The sequence below is a fragment of the Amblyraja radiata genome, chromosome 11 (genome assembly GCF_010909765.2).
Source record: "Amblyraja radiata isolate CabotCenter1 chromosome 11, sAmbRad1.1.pri, whole genome shotgun sequence".
Classification (NCBI taxonomy): Eukaryota; Metazoa; Chordata; class Chondrichthyes; order Rajiformes; family Rajidae; genus Amblyraja; species Amblyraja radiata.
The window spans coordinates 57,187,924-57,211,794 of NC_045966.1; the positions used below are offsets into that span (position 1 = coordinate 57,187,924).

Here is a 23,871-nt window from a genome sequence, read left to right on the forward strand (position 1 = left end):
TGTCTTCAATGGCACAAGTATAAGATCAAGCAAAGGGATTTTGTTTTTGGATTGCTAAATCATTCATATACCACACTCATCATTCTTTCATATAAAAACCTCAAAGACAAGATGATAAATTATTCTCCGAATTCAACTATTGGCTTCTAGTACAACCTTGGTCAAATATTAATGTATTTAAAATCTCAATGTTATCAATAGGAAATGTTCTCCTTTTGTTCAAATGGTTGCATTCTCATCAAGTTTGTAGGTTCTGAATTCAAATTCACTCCAGAGTCCAAAGGATAAAAACCTATGGTCATACTCAAGTGCATGTAGAGAGAAAGCGTTGCATTTTGGAGAGGACTATTATTATGCATTATTTTCGCTTGTATACACACTGACATATTATGTTGGTCAGTATTGTGTTTGTAGCACAAAATATTTTGTTTACATTTCTGTTGAACTGCTGCAAGTAAAGATTTCATTGTTACCATTTCGACACATAACAATAAAACACAACTATTTTGCAAAAGACGTAGTCTATGATATGAAAAATGCAACGGTTTGAAAAACGACCAATGCAGTTACAGTTAGTTCTGCTGTAACATAATGGCTGAGATTCCAAGAAACCTCGAGTTATAGAAGACCATGCTGGAAAACCAATTATGTCAAACAGCTATAACAGCAAACAGCTTTTTGCTACCGCAAGCTAAAAGTATTAAGACCTGTGTTACACTGTTCAATAGAGTATCATTGCCCGAGTGGCAATTAGAAGCAACTGCTCGGTAATTTCAATGTCCATCCTTGGATAAAGTAGCAGCTGTGTTCTTAAGAGACAATGGCGTCTGAAGAAGGGTCTCGACCCAAAATGTCACCCATTCATACCTTCCCTCTAGAGACGCTGCCTGGACCGCTGAGTTACTCCAGCATTTTGTGTCTATCTTCGGTGTAAACCAGCATCTGCAGTTCCTTCCTACACATGGAGTCTGATTATGTGGGGAGGTTATATGGAAATATCTTCATTTTTTTTCTGTGTCAATTTCCACAGTAATCTTTAAATGGCTCTCTTGATCCCGATTGGAACTGTTACAAGCAATTTGGTCTATTTAATGCAAAGAATGTTCCTCATTCATCACATTATTGTGTCCAGTTTGTCCAGTCACTCATCCCCCACCAGGAAGGTCTTAAAGCCCTCCGTTTCTTCCTCGACCACAGAACCAAACAATTTCCGTCTACTGATACTCTCCTACTCTCCTCCGTCTAGCAGAGCTGGTCCTTACCTTCAATAACTTTTCCTTCGACTCCTCCCACTTCCTCCAAATCCAAGGCATAGCTTTGGGCACTCGCATGGGCCTCAGCTATGCCTGCCTCTTTGTAGAGTACGTCGAACAATCACTGTTCCAGGCATACACTGACCCTACCCCCGAACTCTACCTCCGCTACATTGATGATTGCATCTGTGCTACCTCCTGCACCCATGCAGAACTCACTGACTTCATCAACTTCATGACTAATTTCCATCCTGCACTCAAATTCACTTGGGCCATCTCCAACATCTCCCTACCATTTCTGAATCTGTCTCCATCACAGGAAACAGACTACTGACTGACATCTACTACAAACCTACTGACTCCAATAGCTATCTCGACTGCACTTCTTCCTTCCTGTAGACTCTATCCCCTACTCCCAATTCCTCAGTCTACACCGCATTTGCGTCCAGGATGAGGTTTTCCATACTAGATCATCGAAGATGTCCTAATTCCTTAGGAAACAGGGGTTCCCCTCTTCCATAATAAATGGGGCTCTCACTAGGGTCTCCTCGATATCCCGCAGCTCTGCTGTTGCTCCCCCTCCCCCTATTCGTAAGGACAGAGTCCTCATTGTCCTCACCTTCCAACCCATCAGCCATCGCATACAGCATATAATCCTCCAACACTTTCGCCACCTCCAACAGGATCCCACTACTGGCCACATCTTCCCATCTCCACCCCTTTCTGCTTTCCGCAGAGACTGTTCCCTCCGCAACTCCCTGGTCAACTCGTCCATTCCCACCCAAACCACTCTCTTCCCAGGTACTTTCCCCTCCAACCGCAGGAGATGGAACACCTGTCCCTTTACCTCCCCCCTCAACTCCATCTAAGGACCCAACAGTCTTTTCGGGTGAGGCAGAGGTTCACTTGCACCTGCTCCAACCTCATCTACTGTATCCGCTGTTCCAGGTGTCAAGTCCTGTACATCGGCGAGACCAGGCGCAGGCTCAGCGATTGTTTCGCTGAACACCTCCGCTCAGTCCGCCTTAACCTACCTGGTCTCCCGGTTGCTCAGCACTTTAACTCCCCCTCCCATTCCCAATCTGACCTTTCAGTCCTGGGCCTCCTACATTTTCAGAGTGAGGCCCAGTGCAAATTGGAGGAACAGCACCTCATATTTTGCATGGGTAGCTTACACCCCAGTGGTATGAACATTGACTTCTCTAACTTCAAATAGCCCTTGCTTTTCCTCACTCTCCATCCCCTCCCCTTCCCAGTTCTCCCACCAGTCTTACTGTCTCCGACTACATTCTATCTCTGTCCCACCAACTCCCCTGACATTAGTCTGAAGAAGGGTCTCGACCCAAAATGTCACCCATTCCTTCTCTCCAGAGACGCTGCCTGTCCCGCTGAGTTACTCCAGCATTTTGTGTCTACCTTAGATTTAAACCAGCAGCAGTTTTTTCCTACACATCATATTATTGTGTCTGCTTTATGCAAACATATTTTTACCTTCTTTCCTGTTAGTTTATTTCTGATGGTTGGGTATTTTTGACCCCAAATGTTTCTGAAGTTTGTGCCAATAATCAGTGACTTCATTGATTACACAGCAATTTCACCGAATCTACAAAGTTCTGATATTCAAAATACTGATGGCTATAAATAAACTGAAACTCGAGCTCTCTATTGATTGACTTACAAGGCAAAGACACGGCAAGGCAATGCATTAAGAACATTATGCACCTTTCCGCATCCAATGACTGACTGTACATAAAATAAGACACTAAACATTGTATTATCAGGCTTTGCTTGTGCAATTTCATTCTAAAAGTTTATTTATATTAAGTATTTTTTAAGTAGATACTTTTTACTTTAGATGTTGCAGTGATTTACCATCAAACGTACTGAATAATTTGTTCCATACATCAGGCAGATTAAATGAATTGACAAAACGTCACCTTTAAAGTAAGAACTACATTTTTCCACATTATTCGTCATTTCTGCACCAAGTACAACCATTGTACTTGTTTCCTTATATTGACTGCAAAATGCTTTGGCATCCCAAGAACATGCCATGGAAACCACAGTATAAATTCAAGACTTCCTTTTTCCTTTGATTTCCTTTGATTTCACAAAATCCCTTTCAGGGACAAATTTGTTTTTCATTAAAAAAAACCATCTCAGGAGGTCTGTTGAATCAAACCAGAGTGAATTCAGAAACAATGTAGACCCAATTATATTATATATATATATATAACCTGGATGTTGCAGATTTCAGGCTCCTGTACCTTCTACCTGAAGGTAGTGGGGAGATTAGTGTGTGGCCAGGATGGTGTGGGTCCTTGATGATGCTGGCAGCCTTTTTGAGGCAACGACTGCGATAGATCCCCTCGATGGTAGGGAGGTCAGAGCCGATGATGGACTGGGCGGTGTTTACAACTCTTTGTAGTCTTTTCCGCTACCGAGCGCTCAAGTTGCCGAACCAAGCCACGATGCAACCGGTCAGCATGCTCTCTACTGTGTACCTGTAGAAGTTCAAGAGAGTCCTCCTTGACATACCGACTCTCCGTAATCTTCTCAAGAAATAGAGACGCTGATGTGCTTTCTTTATAATTATATCAGTATTCTCGGACCAGGAGAGATTTTCAGAGATGTGCACGCCCAGGAATTTGAAGCTCTTGACCCTTTCCACCATCGACCCGTTGATATAAACGGGACTGTGGGTCCCCATCCTCTACCCCTTCCAAAGTCCACAATCAGTTCCTTGGTTTTGCTGGTGTTGTTTGACAGATGTTGCTGGCACCATTTGGTCAGTCGGCGATCTCTCTTCTATACTCCGACTCATCTCCATCAGTGATACGTCCCACAACAGTGACGTCGTCAGCGAACTTGATGGAGTTCCCACTATGACCGGCTACGCAGTCATGAGTATAGAGCGAGTACAGCAGGGGGCTGAGCACGCAGCCTTGAGGTGCTCCCGTGCTGATTGTTATCGAGGCTGACACATTTCCACCAATACAAACAGACCGTGATCTGTGAATGAGGAAGTCGAAGATCCAATTGCAGAGGGATGCGCCAAGACCCAGTTCTGCGAGCTTGGTAACCAGCTTGGAGGGGATGATTGTATTAAATGCCGAGCTGTAAACAATGAATAACAGCCTGACATATGAGTTTTTGTTGTCCAGGTGGTCCATAGCGGAGTGGAGAGCCAGCGAGATCGCATCCACTGTTGATCTGTTGTGGTGGTAAGTGAACTGCAGTGGGTCCAGGTTTTTATCGAGGTATGAGTTGATTTGCGCCATGACCAGCCTTTCAAAGCAATTCATCACCACCGACGTTAGTGCCACTGTCAAGATTGTCATTTTACTACAGTATTTACATGTAAAATAGCTAGAAATATCACCTGCAGTAAACAGTGGCACCGACTTTACCCAAAGAGATTTATCGGCAATTCAACTGTAACACTTTGCAGAGTAACCCGGACTGAGAACAGACAAAAGGCTGACAAATTGCAAGAGCTTCGACAAGACGGTCAAATAATGCATTTGCATTGATGATTGAAAACAAACAAAAGTCTTTGGCATATGTGACATAATATTAAAGTTGTCATGACACTAAAATAAGAACAGAATTCAGGAAATTTACAGGAGGTCTGATTTCTCTCAAGTCATGTATTTCCAGCAACTGCAAAATTTGCTTTTGAGGCACAAGACTCCAGATTGTTAAACAGGTTAGGTCATCTCTCTACTTGATCTTTGTACCATTAAGATAGAACAGTTGATCTGTATCTTAACTGCATTCATATATTTTACATTATTTTACTGGTGAGGCCAGTAAAGATATAGCCATACATGATTTCAAAACTGAGCTGCTTTAAAAATAAAGGAGTCAGTGCTATTCTTGTGCTGCTGTTTTCATCTGGATGTATTATTTAATTTCTGAACTGAATGGATCAGCTGTGAATTTTAAATCTGCTTATCCTAGCTCCCCCCCCCCCCCCCCCCCCCCCTCCCTCCCCCCAGCAACGCTGTCTTTTCTACCTAACCTACCATTACCAATTATTACAAAATACTAAATGGATTAATCAAATCTCATAATTTGATAATTCTAAATTCTACAAACCGATTTTATGCAATCTCCTTACAATTTTAACTCATGGAGCTTCAGAACTGAAGTTGGGAGTCTAATATGCCAATTCCATGATGGTGCCCAGAACTGTAAATGTACAGCTTTACTGATGTAATGCCAGTACAGTAACACCAATGATTTGACTTTGCAGGGTCAGCAGATTTTCTGGCTTAATGGATGCTCTCTCAACACTTTTAATTCACTTTTTGTTTAGATATTACACAGTAGTACAAACAGTTTGGAAATGGGTCCTGGTGACTCAAGGGTGCGCTGGAAGCATCACCCAAACCAGATGCTGAACCATCCCAATTTCCAAACAATTAGAGTGTGCATTGGAGTTTTACTGTAACATGACATCTGGTCTTCCTTTGAAAGTTCCCAAAATGGAAATTATTTGCTCAGTTGTAGAGTTATTTATTGTTAAGGAGCTAAACCATTTAAAATTCAATTTTTGTATTAAAGATGACAATAACATTGATTGCAGCTGATAAAAGCTTGACCTGTGCATTTTTTTCTCCATCTCCTCAAAGTATTCACTACAGTAAGTAATCAGTGATGACATGGCAGCATTTTCATAACATCATAACATCTATTCTTCTATAGATTATACCCCCCCCTCACCCACTTTCATCTAGGTCCTACTTCTGTGCCTTTCTAAATCCTTGCTTCAGTGTTGACAGCTTTCTTTGCAAAGGCAGGCTATCATTACAAACTTCCAAATTTGTAGTTACCAGTTTTTTGCAGTTTCAGGCCTTCTCACCCAAAGTATAAACCTCCAAATCAAAGTGATTCCTTTATTTCTCCAGCATTTTGTCTACCTTTATTTTAAAATATATTTTAGACTCCTTTAATTTATTATTAAGTGATTAAGTGTGCCGTGTACCTTGGGACCATATAAGTCAAAAGAGATTTGATTCCTTGTGTGCCAACTCTAATCTTAGTTGCCTCCATCCCATTGAGTTCCCTATGAGATTTCCTATGTGGACGCCAATGAATCTAGTCCTCATATTTGATAATAAGATGAGCTAAAGATGTCATCACCTTCCCTCCTTAGACCAAGGATACTGAGGATGATTGTACTCCCTGCGTGAGATGAACCTTGAGCTTAATTTATGTGGTTCATTACAGAAGACCACGGGAAAGAACATTCGAATTGTAATTTTTAAATTTGTCAAATCATTGGTCAAATAACTTTGTATATTTCAAAGATTAACATGTTCACAACCTCTGAAAATCTGCAGCAGCTGCCTGGGACTTGCCTGGAACAGGCACCACTCACAAGAACTAGAGCGTGGACTTTGAAAATGGTGCCAAAGCATGGCGCTTCTTGGATGTGGGCTCAGTAGACAATTTTTGTACACTTGGGGGCATGGTAATACTCTACTCGATTGTTTGTAAGATAAAATTGTCACCAGGTTAGCACTTTGCACATGTGACAAAAAAACACCATTGAATTCAAATCAAAGTGCAGGAGAAAGTCAGCAGCTTAGGCTGCTTCTGTAGAGAGTTCACATGCAACCGGATGTGCTGAATATTTCCAGCATTTTCTGCTTATTTTTCGTCAGCATCCGTAAACCTATTTTCCCCTTGTTTTTTTTGTTGTTCAATGAGATGTTAGCTCTTCTAATAGCATTAAAATTAGTTAGTGGGCATTTATAGGTACTGGAATGGCAGACTGTCTCACAGATGAGAAAGAGTTGCTGCATGGTTCTGACTGTCTATGCCATCTATGTCTATGTCATCATTTTATAAACTTCTATCAGGTTTCGCCTTAGCCTCTCAAGATCCTGCGAAAACAATTCAATCTCTCTTTAAGGCTAATGTCCCCCCAATTCAGATAACATCCTGTTAAACCACATATGCATGTTCTCCAAAGTCTACTCGTCCTTGAAGATGGAGTGACCTAAATAATTTATAGATTGTTTCATTAGTAGCTAATCCTGACCAGCTAATCCTGACCTTGTCACTGTCTGTGTGGAGTTTGCAACCCCCCCCCCCCCCCCCCCAACACTTTGCTAGCCTTGCCCCACAATGCTTCAAATACTCGAGTCCTGCAATCAAACAATAATGCCACATTATTTATATTCTAGCCTTGAGTGTCCCTTCTTCAGCCTCCACCAGTGATGGTCTTTATTAACCCAGGTTCTGGAATTTACTCTTATAAACCTCTCTTTTCTAGCCCCTTCTCCTCCTCAAAATCTATTTGGCCTATGTTTTGATCCTACAATCTTTCAATGACATGGTGACATATGTAATATGAAGTAGCATCTGCTTTTACTATGTAGGTGTTAACGTTTTTTTTGAACTATAGAACAATTTTACATTCAATGGCAAGAAATTATGTCAGTGATTTCTTCCACAAGAACAAACACCATATATTTTTGAATTGACATAGATTGTAAACATAACTATCAAGACTACCAATAACTTAAGTTTCCTCAAAGGTTGTGGACTGCCTTCTTGAATCACTGTAACAGCTTTAAATAAAACAAAGTGACAGGCTAAACCACTTCAGAGATCAAGGATGATCAATCAGGTAAATATAGGACCGGAAATAAATAGGCCAGGCGAAGTAAGCTGGCTAGTCTGAAGAAGGGACTCTACCCGAAACATCACCCATTCCTTCTTTCCAGAGTTGCGGGCTGTCCCACTGACATACTCCAGCTTTGTGTGTCTATCTTTGGTATTCTCTAACATTGGTGAACCACTTGCTTTTAAAACATCAACTTCATAGAAACTATTAATACTATTAATACTACGTTTCTTTTATTTTTGGAGAAAAATCTGAATATAATTTTCAAAATGACTGTAATGAATGTTGTAGCCTTTAGTACAGTAACTATTTCTATTTTACCAGAAAAAAATTAGGGCAAAAAGAGGCAACTTCTTACAGATGCTAGAAATTTGAAAAGGAAAACGTTGAAAGCACTCAACACGTCTTCACCTGTAGAGAAGAGTTGACATTTTAGAAATCAAGCCTTCAAAAGATGCTTGGGCTGAGCAACGATCGAAGGAAGAGTCTGGTGCCGACATTTAACTCAAATAATTATCTTTTAACTATAGACCAATTTTACTTTCAATTATGTCAGTGATCTCTCCTACATGAACAAACTCCTTATATATTTGAATTGACATAGATTGTAAACATAACTATCAAGACTCCCAATAACTTTAACCAGAGCTGAAAGCACAAGTGGATAAACAAATGGTGTAAGGAACTGGCTCAGAAGGCTTCTACGTTAATTTGAGCCTGTCAATTTTGAAAGATGCAGTGGCCAAGAAAAACATAATGGCTCCATAACAGTAGAAACTGTAGAAAGACTCTGCAGGAAATCGATGATAACAATCAACATTTTTAATGTATACTAGATAGTGTCTGTCACAGCATTTAGCAAAGTTATAGAATAACAAATGTCTCAAACTCAGTCCCTGTATAGCAGAGGGAGCACACACAAATCCTCTCAACACCTGAAACAAACTCCAAAACATGATCCAGCAAAGTGGGTCATTTTTGAGAAGCTAAAAACACAATTTGCTTTTAAAGCAGTTTTTTCTTCAGCATCTTTAGCAAATGTAATAAGAATTTCATTCTTCCGTTTCCGGTACATGTTACAATTAAATATTCGTAACTTGATATTTGAGTTGGTGCCAGATTGAGAACCAGCAGCACATTAAACAAATAATCTCTTCAACTCCTCAAGAAACCACTTTACAGTCAGTTGGGCAATACGTATTTGATTGGCTGGTGTGCTGTTCAAATATTTGGATAGAAAATATCACGGTTTAAATCCACCAGTTCTTATGTCGTATAAGTTATGAAAGGGTGGTCTTAAGAGGCAAATAACTGTGTTCACATTCCAATCAAAATTTCATAAAAGGCCAATTTCCATTGGGCAACAGAGCACAAAATGCCCTTAGTTATCATCCAGTCCTTTGTGTGAATTTCTAGGTTTGTGAACAGTTAAATAATATGCTATGTAACTATTTAAAAAATGCTATCAGGTACAATCCCACAGGCAACATTGCACAACTTAACAGTGGGGAAAAAAATATTTTCTAGATTTGTAAAAGGAGGTATATTATTTGTAATAAATTTGTAAAAGAGAGTTATCTCAAACAAACACAAAGGCTATAGAGTGGAGAGAGCCTGGTCCATTGCTGGCACAGCACTCCCCACCATTGAAAGCATCCGTGTAGCGCTAGCTCAAAGCAGTGGCAATTTTCATCAAGGACCCTCACCATCTGGGCCATGCACACTTCTCTCTGCTACCATTTGGCAAAAGGCACAGTAGCCGGAAGTTGCACACCACCTAGTTCAGAAACAGCTACTTCCTTACAACTATTAGGTTGATAAATTGATCTGTACAACCTTAATCCTTCCTTGACAACACAACATTGAGGAAATATTATACAAATAGAACCGCTTGGATAGTGACTTTTATATAAGCTAGGTGAATTGCAAAAGAAAAGTTTAAAGTTTTCCTGTACCAAAATAAAGTGCAAACAGACAGATACACACAGGCAAAGATGAATCAAAACATGGAGGCCTGAACCGGAACCTGCTTAGCTTAGGTTATTGTTTGGGGCAATTATAGCACTGGAGGAAATTGTATTTGATATGGCTTTGTGTTGAAGAATGGGAAGCTGAATAAGGGGCCTCTTCTTAGGCCATCTGCTCTGTCTCTATGGCACATTTTTGAGCTCTGAATGTGACATAAAGGTGAAGAGTTATGGCTTGTTATGCTAGGTTTGAGACAGAATTCAAGGCTGAGAGATGATAGACTGCAGTTAGCCTTGGCTGTGTAAAATTATAATGTGTAATAAGTGAAGGAATAGTTGCTTTGAGAAATTATAATGTGTGTAAGTGAAGGAATAGTTGCTTTGAGAAATAATTAGAAATAATTAGATTGAGGGAGTTGTTTATAGAAGGTTGAAGCAGATGGAATTCTGATGTAATGGTCTGAGTTGTACCTTGTGTTCTGTCTGGTACACGAGATTGGAAATCCTGCTTCCCGATAACAGGAAAGGCACCAAACTCATATTAACTAAATTGACAGATTTACAACCCATGTATCTTTGGATGGGAGATGGAAATGTGCGTTTTGAACTTAGAAACTGTAATTCAGCAAACTTATATAATTAATGTTTTAAAGACATAGGTAATGGTATTTCAAAATGTGTAAAATTATAGTAACACCAATTATGAAATGTATTGTCTTAGTAGAAAGGTACACTTTAGACATAGAAATTGTTTAGATTTATAGAAATATATTTTCTCTTGGTATAGATAGTGTGTATGACTTGCGTGATCATTGTGTTATATACGTATCTTGTATTTTGAGGAGTGGTCTTTCATAAGAGCCTACTGGGGTTTTGCTGTGTTGAAATAAAATAATTCTAAAGCAAAGTTATAAAGCACAGGCAAACGAAGGCTGTAATGAGGCATGGGAAGGGGGATCATGTGACTGATGTTGTAAATCACCAGAAGGACTCAGATGATTGGTTACTAGCTTGTCATACCCTCTGTATCTGAAATGTGTAATACCTATATAAATGCCATGAGTTTGTATCAAAGTTACTCCTCTCTGGACCCGCCCCAGAGCATCAGCTCTGTGTTGGAAGGTTCAAGAGACTAGTCTCAGCTGAATAAATAATTGATTTTAACAGCAACAAGTGTTTGAGTCAAGTTGACTTTAGATTGAAAGAACTCAGTTTAACAACATCTCTTGCACTACTATGGACTTTTTTTTCTAATTGTGTTTTTCACAAATGTCATTTATTGTTCCATGTTTTATTTTCTTACTGTTTTGCAGAATCGTTGTGTAATTTCTATACAACTTATGTTTTAGTGCGTTTGCCCATGTCAAAGCCTGCAATGCTGCTGCAAAGAACATTTTCATTGCACCCATACCTCTCAACTTGTGCTAGCGCCAACGAACATATTATTCAAAGTAACCATTCCTTTCCTTTGTAATAATTTAATTACCAGGCATTACTTTTGTTACAAGCTTTAATTATTGTTACTCAGTTAAAAATATATATTTTTTAAATCACAAGCATTAATGCGCACTTCCTCAAATTACACATGGTTTATTTGAATACCCACCACTTAAATGAAAGAGTAACAGAAAGATCCAATCTGATATTTAACTGCAATAAATAGATTTCAAGATTTTAACAAAAGCGTTAAATTACTTTTAGTTGAGGTACATCTAGACACCTCAGCAGAAAAATCTAAAGCAGTAATGATCATGTTCTGGCAAAAGCACTGATTGATTGATCGATCGCAGCTTCCTTTCGATTCCCAACCTTCAGCTACTTTGACAAACATCATCTTGCATCATGAAAGACCAAAGAGCACTGAACACTACAAAACCAATGCAACCAGATGTCACTGTAGAGGTTCGGTATTAATAATTGTCCAGTATAATTCTGCCACTGAAAACCTGCACCTCCTCCAATAACGGTCCTAATATAGATAGGACCGTTCCCAAGGTAGAAAGTTGTCCAGTATTATTCTGCCACAAAAACCAGGACAAATCTGACCCAACTTATTAGTATCTAATCAGTGTTTTCTCAATCAGCAAAATCACAGAAAGTGACTTTAAAAGTACTATTAATAGGCACGAATCAGTTGGGATTTTGCAAGGACTACTTAAAAGACTGAGTCTCACCTGGAACAAATAAAATACAAACAGCTGAAGAAACTCAACAGGTCAGGCAGCATCTGTGGAGGAAAAATGGTCAGCGGTGGTGGGCCTGATCTCAAACAACGACGAGAAGGCCTACCGGAAGGAGGTGGCTGGTCTAGCACTCTGGTGCCAGGATAACAGCCTCCGCTTGAACATCAAAAAAACGAAGGAGCTGATCATGGACTTTAGGAGGGCACATCATCCGAGGACGTACACTCCATTGAGGATAAATGGGGATCCTGTGGATAGGGTGAACTGTTTTAAATATCTGGGAGTCCACATCTCCGAGGATATGACATGGGCATCACACGCCTCAGCACTCATGAGTAAGGCAAGGCAGCGCCTTTACCACCTCAGGCAATTGAGGAAATTCAGAGTGTCTCCGAGGATTCTCCAGTGCTTCTACGCAGCGGCGGTGGAAAGCATCTTGTCCGGGAACATTACTTGGGAATTGCTCTGCCAAGGACAAGAAGGCTCTGCAGAGAGTAGTGCGTTCGGCCGAACGCACTATAGGAACTTCACTTGCCCCCCTGCAGGAACTATACATCAGGAGGTGCAACTCCAGAGCCAACAATATCATGAGAGACCCCTTCCACCCCTGCAATGGACTGTTCCAGCTGCTACGGTCAGGCAAACGCCTCCGTTGCCATGCGGTGAGAACGGAGAGGTTGAGAAGGAGTTTCTTCCCAGAGGCCATTCGGACTGTAAACGCCTATCTCACCAGGGACTAACTCTACTGAACGTTTTTCCTTCCATTATTTATTATGTAAAAGAATATGTGTGTTATGATTGTGTATATAGTTTATTTGGTTGTTTGGTTGTTTGTCTTTTGCACAAAAGTCCGCAAGCATTGCCACTTTCATTTCACTGCACATCTCGTATGTGTATGTGACAAATAAACTTGACTTGACTTGACTTGACAGTCGACATTACGGATCAGGTCCCTTCACCGCAACTGAAAGAGTAGTGGTGAGATAGGCAAAGGGTGGGAGTGGAACAAGCGTTAGCAAGGAATAGGCAGATCCAGGTGAAGAGGGGTTGAGTGGCATATGGACTCAGGTGGGGGATGAAATGGTGGAAATGGCAATAGAGATTGGGTAGTTATAAGTGGTAGTCATAACAAAGGGCTGCAGATTGTGGAATCTTATAAAAAAGGCTATGAATGGAACAAAATAAGGGAGAGATGGTGGGCCCAGTGGGAGATCACGAACCTACACATCAACTTCATTTTCTCCAGATCTGCTGCCTAACCCACTGAGTTCCTCCAGTAGCTGAGTATTTGCTTAAGATTACAACATGTGCAGTCACTGGCGTCTCCTGGACCAAAGAATAAGATGAAAGGAAATACCCTTGAAATTTGGCAAACTGTAACATTAGGAACCCTGAAGCTGTAGTCAAAGGACATCAAAAGAGAAAATACTGAGTGTTCGGACCTATACCTTCACAATGATATGGTTCTTGGAGATCAATCATTCCAATCCCAGAACAATCCTGCTGTAGTGCCTCGGGGTAGCATGCCATGCTTCTACTGCTACTTCATCAATAAACTTCCTTCCTTAATGTCACTAGTATTCGCTAGAATTTAGAAGATTGAGGGGGGGTCTTATAGAAACTTACAAAATTCTTAAGGGGTTGGACAGGCTAGATGCAGGAAGATTATTCCCGATGTTAGGGAAGTCCAGGACAAGTAGCCACAGTTTAAGGATAAAGGGGAAATCCTTTAGGACTGAGATGAGAAAAACATTTTTCACAGTGAGTGGTGAATCTCTGGAACTCTCTGCCACAGAAGGTAGTTGAGGTCAGTTCATTGGCTATATTTAAGAGGGCGTTAGATGTGGTCCTTGTGGCTAAAGGGATCAGGGGGTATGGAGAGAAGGCAGGTACAGGATACGGAGTTGGATGATCAGCCATGATCATATTGAATGGCGGTGCAGGCTCGAAGGGCCGAATGGCCTACTCCTGCACCTATTTTCTATGTTTCTATAAATGGGGATGTTTGCTGATTCAGCATTGAATTCCATTCATAATTCTTCAGAAAACAAGGCAGTTTATGCCTACATGAATCAAGACCCAGGCAATACATACCATGCTTGATAAGGCAGAACGCCATTGCCAAAATGAAAAGGACTTGGGGAAGAGGGGTTTAAGTTTGCGCATGACCAAGATCTCCACCTTCGACAATGACCAGAAACATAACAGCATCAGGAATTTAATTATAGAGGGTGGGCATCCTGCTGCAAGTGACTCACCTTCTGACATCCCTAAGCTTTTACACCATTCACATGGTACAAATTAAGAATAAAATCAAATATTCTCTATTTGTCTGAAGCAGGTCTATCAACATTCAAGCCGTTCAACACCATCTAAACAGCACAACTCGCATTAATAAACCACATCAAACACTCTGAACATTCACTCTCATCATCATCTTTGGACTGTGGCTACAAGGGGAGGCCATCCACAAAATGCCTGCAAATACTTACCAAGATTATTCCCACACCTCTTAAACTCACTATCTCTTTCATTGTGATGGTAAGAGCAGCAAGGACATGGGAGCATTAACCACCTGCCAAGTCACACACCACCATGACTCGGAAATATGTCACCAGTCATTGGTACACCATGTCAACAGGTGAATTGATCATGGGGAACAAGGACATGGCAGACCAATTGAATAACTACTTTGGTTCTGTCTTCACTAAGGAAGACATAAATAGTCTGCCGGAAATAGCAGGGGACCGGGGGGTCAAATGAGATGGAGGAACTGAGTGAAATCCAGGTTAGCCGGGAAGTGGTGTTAGGTAAATTGAATGGATTAAAGGCCGATAAATCCCCAGGGCCAGATAGGCTGCATCCCAGAGTACTGAAGTAGCCCCGGAAATAGTGGATGCATTAGTGATAATTTTTCAAAACTCTTTAGATTCTGGAGTAGTTCCTGAGGATTGGAGGGTAGCTAATGTAACCCCACTTTTTAAAAAGGGAGGGAGAGAAAACGGGGAATTACAGACCAGTTAGTCTAACGTCGGTAGTGGGGAAACTGCTAGAATCAGTTATTAAAGATGGGATAGCAGCACATTTGGAAAATGGTGAAATCATTGGACAAAGTCAGGATGGATTTATGAAAGGTAAATCATGTCTGACGAATCTTATAGAATTTTTCGAGGATGTAACTAGTAGAGTGGATAAGGGAGAACCAGTGGATGTGTTATATGTGGACTTTCAGAAGGCTTTCGACAAGGTCCCACATAAGAGATTAGTATACAAACTTAAAGCACACGGTATTGGGGGTTCAGTATTGATGTGGATAGAGAACTGGCTGGCAGACAGGAAGCAAAGAGTAGGAGTAAACAGGTCCTTTTCACAATGGCAGGCAGTGACTAGTGGGGTACCGCAAGGCTCAGTGCTGGGACCCCAGCTATTTACGATATATATTAATGATTTGGACGAGGGAATTGAATGCAACATCTCCAAGTTTGCGGATGACACGAAGCTGGGGGGCAGTGTTAGCTGTGAGGAGGATGGTAGGAGGCTGCAAGGTGACTTGGATAGGCTGGGTGAGTGGGCAAATGCATGGCAGATGCAGTATAATGTGGAAAAATGTGAGGTTATCCACTTTGGTGGTATAAACAGGAAAGTAGACTATTATCTGAATGGTGGCCGATTAGGAAAAGGGGAGATGCAACGAGACCTGGGTGTCATGGTACACCAGTCATTAAAAGTAGGCATGCAGGTGCAGCAGGCAGTGAAGAAGGCGAATGGTATGTTAGCATTCATAGTAAAAGGATTTGAGTATAGGAGCAGGGAGGTTCTACTGCAGTTGTACAGGGTCTTGGTGAGACCACACCTGGAGTATTGCATACAGTTTTGGTCTCCTAATCTGAGGAAAGACATTCTTGCCATAGAGGGAGTACAGAGAAGGTTAACCAGACTGATTCCTGGGATGTCAGGACTTTCATATGAAGAAAGACTGGATAGACTCGGTTTGTACTCGCTAGAATTTAGAAGATTGAGGGGGGATCTTATAGAAACTTACAAAATTCTTAAGAGGTTGGACAGGCTAGATGCAGGAAGATTGTTCCCGATGTTGGGGAAGTCCAGGACAAGGGGTCACAGTTTAAGGATAAGGGGGAAATCTTTTAGGACCGAGATGAGGAAAACATTTTTCACACAGAGAGTGGTGAATCTCTGGAATTCTCTGCCACAGAAGGTAGTTGAGGCCAGTTCATTGGCTATATTTAAGAGGGAGTTAGATGTGGCCATTGTGGCTAAAGGGATCAGGGGGTATGGAGAGAAGGCAGGTACGGGATACTGAGTTGGATGATCAGCCATGATCATATTGAATGGCGGTGCAGGCTCGAAGGGCCGAATGGCCTACTCCTGCACCTATTTTCTATGTTTCTATTTACCATCACTGTATCTAAATATTGGAGCACCCTCCCCAATAGCACTGTAGGAGTACCATCACCAGAAGGATCTCAGCAGTTCTGGTATCCTCACTATAATGGCAAATTGTAATTTCATGCTGGCCATGGCAGCACTGCCTGCACCCAAAGATTTATTTTTATTTTTAAAAAGGCCATAGATTTCAACCTGGCATTTTAAACTTCATGGGAATTGAATATGCACACTAATCAAAGTTCCCCACTTTTATTTCTTAAAAAAATAATTCTCCTCAGATCAGGCCACCTATGCGTGTTACGTAATTCAAAGCTAAGAGATTTGGCAAAGCAGGCGACTACTTACATTTACTAGCCAGTTCAGTAAATTAATTCCTAATATTTACCTCACATTACAGGATCCAAACAGAAATTTAAAATACACCTAGATTATTAAGAATATGGAGTTTTTCTGACTCCACCCTGAATATGGAATGCAAAACATGTTTTGTGATGACCTTTGTCACTTTGTAACATTGCGTTCATAACAACTTCAAAACAGGAAGGACCAGTTTACCTAACATATCTGATATGGTTAAAACAAATCTTTGAAATGTGGACACACCTTGCCACAAGAGAGAGAAAAGAGCTAGCCAGTCATATCTATGTCATAATTCTTTACTTTATTGTAGCATACCAAAAATGAGATTTCTTTACATTGCATGGTTTAGAATATGTAATTAATAGCAACAAGTAGAAATCAAATCAACAGGTAATTTATTCTCATAACTATTCTATCCCTTGCAGCCAAAAGCAGCTCCAACACGCATTAAAGTGTTTTCACTACTTTCTTTAATTTTTCAATTTCACCTTAGTGGGTGTTATACCAGTGGGTAGTATTGTAGATAATGAAGATAGTTGTCAAAAATTGCAGCAGGATCTAGATCAGTTGGGCAGGTGGGCTGAGGAATGGTTGGTGGAATTTACTACTGAGAAATGTGAGGTGTTGCATTTTGGGAAGACTTAAGGGCCTGTCCCACTTTCACGACCTAATTCACGACCTCTGCCGAGTTTGCCCTTGACCCATACTCGCAGCATGGTCGTCACAAGGTCGTAGGAGGTCGTAGGTAGGTCGTGATGCTAGTTGTAGGTACTCGTGGCATCAAGTAGGTCGGGGCGTTTTTCTAGCATGATGAAAAATGTCCACAAGTAAAAAAGGTTGTGAATTAGGTCGTGAAAGTGGGACAGACCCTTAACATGGGCAGGACCTATTGTGATTGGTAGGGCTCTGGGATGTGTTGCAGACCAGAGGGATCTAGGAGTGCCGGTAGAAAGTTTGTTGAAAGTGGCACCACAGGTAGATAGGGTGGTCAAAAATGCTTTTGGCACATTGACCCTCATAAGTATAGACTCTATAGTATCAGTATGGAGTATAGACTCTATAGTATGACTCTATTCCTTGGAGCGAAGGAGGATAAGGGGTCAGGGTCAAGGATGCACATGCATTGCAAAAGTGGATAGGATCCAGTTTTTGTTCTTCCAAAGTTTGTTTATAGAGATGTACAAAATCATGAGAGGAATAGATCAGGTAGACGCACAGAGTCTCTTGCCCAGAGTAGGAGAATCGGGAACAAGAGGACATAAGTTTAAGGTTACCCGTGGTCATAGTTGAGGCGGTTACTTTCGTAACTTTTAAGAAACATTTATACAGGTACATGAATAGGACTTGGAGGGATGTGGCCCAAATGCAGGCAGATGGGACTATTGTAGATGGGGCATGTGGCGTGCACATTTCCGAAGATCGTTCCTGGTCCCAGCACACTGATGCAATCATAAAGAAAGCACATCAGCGCCTTTACTTCCTGAGAAGACTACGGTATGTCAAAGAGGACTCTCTCAAACCTCTACTGGTGCACAGTAGAGAGCATGCTGACTGGTTGCATTGTGGTCTAGTTCGGCAACCTGAGGGTCCAGGAGCAGAAAAGTACGCAGAAAGTTGTAACCACTGCTCAGTCCATCATCGGCTCTGACCTCCCCACCATCGAAGGGATCTATCGCAGTCGCTGCCTCAAAAAGGCAGCCAACATCATCAAGGACCCCCACCATCCTGGCCACGCACTTATCTCTCCGCTACCATCGGGCAGAAGGTACAGGAGCCTGAAATCTGTTACATCCAGGTTTAGGAACAGCTACTTCCCCACAGCCATCAGGCTATTAAACTCGCCAACAAACAGACTCTGAACTGTAACAGCCTATTGCACTTTATCTGCGTATTTATGTGTATATTGAACTGAACTGTTCGGTATTTTTGCTTACAATATTCTGTTGTGCTGCAGCAAGCAATAATTTCATTGCCCTATCTGGGACACATGACAATAAACTCTCGACTTGACTTGTTCGGTTTGAGCATGTTGGGCCGAAGTGCCCATTTCTACACTGTATGACTTTTCTTGGTGCTCGCTTTCCTCACTACCAATTACCTTCTGCCACATTCTTTACACATGAAGCAGGAAGCACAATTGCTTCTTTATGCATAGACTTCTAAGAGTTGTCATTATGTACAAAGACAATACCAACCTTAGTCGCTCATCACAATTCCAACTTGATCAGTTTATCTCCTCCAAATCAAACGATTCATGAACAGGTATGTGGGAGAGACTATTTTTGTTAAGTCAGAAAATATGTTAACACAGCTAACATTTGTTTTCCCAATGACAAAACAGAAACATAGAAAATAGGTGCAGGAGGAGGCCATTCGGCCCTTCGAGCCAGCACCACCATTCATTGTGATCATGGCTAATCATCCCCAATCAATAACCCTGCCTTCTCCCCTTATCGCTCGATTCCACCAGCCCCTAGAGCTCTATCTAACTCTCTCTTAAATCCATCCAGTGATTTGGCCTCCACTGCCCTCTGTGGCAGGGAATTCCACAAATTCACAACTCTGAGTGAAAATGTTTTTTCTCACCAAAGTCTTAAATGGCCTCCCCTTTATTCTAAGACTGTGGCCCCTGGTTCTGGACTCGCCTTACATTGGGAGCATTTTTCCTGCATCTAGCTTGTCCAGACCTTTTATATTTTTATATGTTTCTATAAGAATCCCCCTCATCCTTCTAAACTCCAGTGAATACAAGCCTAGTCTTTTCAATCTTTCCTCATATGACAGTCCCGCCATCCCAGGGATCAATCTCATGAACCTACGCTGCACTGCCTCAATCACAAGGATGCCCTTCCTCAAATTCGGAGACTAAAACTGGACACAATACTCCAGATGTGGTCTCACAAGAGCCCTATACAACTGCAGAAGAACCTCTTTACTCCTATATTGAAGTCCTCTTGTTATGAAGGCCAACATTCCATTAGCTTTCTTCACTGCCTGCTGTACCTGCACGCCAACTTTCAGTGACGTGCAGGTCTCGATGCTCCTCCCCTTTGCCTAACCTAACCCCATTGAGATAATAATCTGCCCCCTTATTTTTGTCGCCAAAGTGGATAACCTCACATTTATCTATATTATACTACATCTGCCACGCATCTGCCCACTCACTCAACCTGTCCAGATCGACCTGCAACCTCCTAACATCCTCTTCACAGTTCACACAGCCACCCAGCTTTGTGTCATCCGCAAACTTGTTAGTGTTGCTCCTAATTCCCTCTTCCAAATCATTAATATATATGGTGAACAGTTGTGGCCCCAACACCGAGCCTTGCAGCACTCCATTCGCCACTGCTTGCCATTCTGAAAAGGACCCGTTCACTCCTACGCTTTGCTTCCTGTCTGCCAACCAATTTTCTATCCATGTCAACACCCTCCCCCCAATAACATGTTTTAATTTTAGTCACCAGAGGCTTCCTGACCCATGACAATTCCCGCATTTTCTGCTTTATTTGAGATATCCAGAGTCTGTGATCCTACCATAGTGATTTCTCCCACATTGATTTGAGGCCCATATGGAAACATAGCCCAGGAGAAAATCTGCACATTAATTTTGAAAACCGTTCTAACTTGCAATGACCAGCAATGAAGTGAAACAAATCTCCATTTGAAATGAAAATCTGATAAATGTACATGCATAATCCACATAACTACTGGAATGTGAGCATATGCATGATAGGGGCTAGAATATGGTACCTCTACCTGAAAACTGGTTAATAAGTCCCAGTGGACAGGATTCCGTTTTAGTTCTTCCAAGTTTTTTTTAAATGAGTATTGACACATTTTAAGCAAAATCGACAAAACTTTTATGCATGTAAAAACATGCCTGAATGAACTGGAATCACAAAAGATCTCAGCAAAGCTCAAATCCCAGTCTTGCTGAAAATTATTTCATTCCGATTAATTTGTCAAAACCTATCAAACATGATTCCTAACTATTTACCTACATGCAAATTGTAAATCCCATATCATTTATTTAAGATGACCTTCAAAAACTGTTGTTTCTCTATGTCATACATGGTCATCTCCATGCACCATGTCATGCCCATACCACTGTCAATGTAAACAAAGATGACCGATTTAAAAATAAATAAATAAATAATGTTTTAGTAATATTCTTTCATAATTTAGCCCCCTGGGGTAGCATCTGGATTAAAAAAAAAAAGCATTATCATGTCCAGAAGAAATAATTAGGTGTGCAATATAGATCTGTTGAATTGTATTTTACTTTTCATAAACAAGAAATAAAAAAGTATACTCTAAAGCAGTCACAGGAATAAAAAGAGCTCACCCCTTCCCCATCCCAAAATGGGTGTAAAGGGGGAGATAATTTATGCATTTTAAAGTTTGTCTCAGAATATTTTAGAAAATTCCATAGTCTGCATAAAATAAGAACTAAACAATTACAGCAAACCTCAACACCAACACAAAATAAATTGATGAAATTTCCACAAATTCCAGGTACATGATTTATTTGACTAACAAAATCTGTGTGGTACAAGCACCTATGAAATATGAAAATACTTTGGAAGCTAAAAGCACAATAACTCCCAACTGGCTGTAAATTTCAGAAAGCTGTTTAAAGAAGCTGCTTTGAGCAAAGAACCACAAATATTTATCCAGAAATACCATGGTTTAGGAAGCTGTTTCAAAAAATTCGAGAAAACAGAGTTCGACTGTCCCACTAAACTAAGCGTTATGGGAGGGAGAAAAATAAATATTTAGAGAACTGCATGTCATCAAGACGTCCCACAATACTGAATTGTTTTAAGGCCTTGTTTGGAAGCAGGCAATGTGTATAACATAAATTTCGCGCTCGAAAAAGCAGAGATGGAAGAGGTTATTGACCAGGACTTCCTGAGATTCTGCTTAAAGACAAACGAGAAGAACTTTGGGTCAAATTTGTGCCCCGAAGGATGTTTACGTTCAATTTGAGCAACTCGAGGTCCGAGGGATGACACCTCCGACAGTCCATCGGTGTGGCACATGTGTCAGCCTGGGGGACGTAGACACAAAATGTTGGAGTAACTCAGCGGAACAGGCAGCATCTCTGGAGCGAAGGAATGGGTGACGTTTCGGGTCGAGACCCTACTCCAGACTATGATGTTGAACTGAGACCTTTCACATCTTACCCTTCCATATCTCTAGTTTCCCTCCCCCCTGACTCTCAGTCTGAAGAAGGGTCTCAACCCGAAACGTCGCCCATTCCTTCTCTCCCAAGATGATGACTGTCCCGCTGAGTTACTCCAGTATTCTGTGTCTATCTTCGGTTTAAACGAGCACCTGCAGTTCCTTCCTACACATGTACTGGTTTGGGCAGAGGCAGCTTCACGCTCGCCTGGCCCAGGCTGACACTTTCTGCCACTTTAACCACGGCTAGTGGCAATCACTCCAAAGCGGATGGATGCTGAAGGGGAGCCGGGGTCGCGGGTCAATGTTGCCCGGTGTATTAGGGAAGTGGGTGAGGCGTGGAGAAGACCGGCCACCGTGTTTGGCTGCCACTCGGCTGATGACAGTGGCTCGGTCAGCAGCGCCTTTGCTTGACGCCGGTGCTGCCACTGAGGACTGCCCGAGGCCCAGTGCCTGCCTCCGCCGAACCAAGACCAAGACCGTCTACTCACGCCTTGTCCACCAGCTCCCGCATCTTCCACATGTTCAACATCTTCTCGTTCCGCCAACCCCTGCCCCAACGTCCGGCGTTATTTTCACTCGGGCACGCCCGCCAGCACCGCCCCGCCGCCGCCGACAAACTCCAGCTCTCGGACAAAGTGAAGCGGACGAGTGGCGGCCCAGGCAGGAGTTGCTCAACAACAAGACAAGGCCCCGACCTGCCGGTTACCAGCCAACCGCACACGTCATCACGTCACGTAACGCCAGGCGCCGCCTGGGCACCGCGTCACTCCGCCACAAAGCGCCATTGCTGCGCAACGGCCGCCCGGCGCGCGGTGCACCCAGGGAGATGTAGTTCCCCCTCCCCTCAACGTCCATATTAAACGCTGAGTTTGCCGCGGCCACAACTACAAGTTCCAACACCCGCCCGCCGCACGCTGTACCCTGGGTGATGTAGTTTAGTCCCTCCCACCTCTCGACGTCCATATTAAACGCTGAGATTGTCCGCAGATAAAAGTACGCCCCAACCCCGATCCCTTTCACCGCCTGCTCCTTGGACTGGCAGTAGGAAAACAAGTTGGTGTAGCTGGAAACTTTTTATGTTCGAAATGTTCCACTTTGTTTAACGTGGTTTCATTCAAAACTCCAACAAGAGTAAGTTCCCATTTAAATTCCAACAGTGAACTTGCACGTTGATGGTTTGTTTCATGACCTCAGGACGTCCCAAAGTGATTCACTGCCAATCTTATTGCTGTGATGTGTCGTCGCGCTCGTAGTAAACGTGGCAGCCAAGCAGCTCATGCCAGCCTCCACATACTGCATTGGCCAAAGATGTGCTCCCCATTAGTCAAAAATCCAATTGCCACTAATGCCGATAATCTGATGTTAAATATGAACATTCTCAAGACTTTCACCTCGTCATTATCGTCTAGAAAGAGAAACAGTGAAGGTTTCAATTCAAGATCTTTCCTCAGAGCAGGGATAGATATATTGGAATAAATGAATGAATGAATGAATACGTTTATTGTTATTGCACAATACTGTGCAACGAAATTCCATTACATCTCCTCCGGTTAAAAAAAATAAAAAAATTAAAAAATGGACTTCGTCCATTTAGATTAAGATTTTTTTTTTCAAAACCTGTTTTAATGGTGGGGTGTGTAGACACAAAACAACTGTATGTGCTGGTCTTGTGAAGACTCCACTCTAAAGAAGAACCCCGACGCGAAACTTCGCTTATCCACTTTCTCCAGAGATGCTGCCTGACCCACCGTGATACTCCAGTGTCTTTTAATGCTGGAAGATTGTATTTAAATCACTGAAAGTTGACATGCAGACACTGTACACATGGTAAAGTAAATAGCTTAGACACAAAAAGCTGGAGTAACTCAGCGGGA

The 23,871-nt window shown here is 41.9% G+C and overlaps 1 protein-coding gene across 1 annotated transcript in view; it reads right to left on the reverse strand.

Moving 5' to 3' along the window:
* The window catches only part of clint1 (clathrin interactor 1), a 163,489-nt gene extending 140,735 nt beyond the window's left edge, over positions 1–22,754 (reverse strand). Inside the window, exon 1 of the mRNA XM_033029978.1 lies at positions 22,486–22,754. Coding sequence (XP_032885869.1) covers positions 22,486–22,526 — 41 coding nt within the window. The 5' untranslated portion in view covers positions 22,527–22,754. The remainder of the gene's footprint in view (positions 1–22,485) is intronic.
* Positions 22,755–23,871: the final 1,117 nt, after the last annotated feature.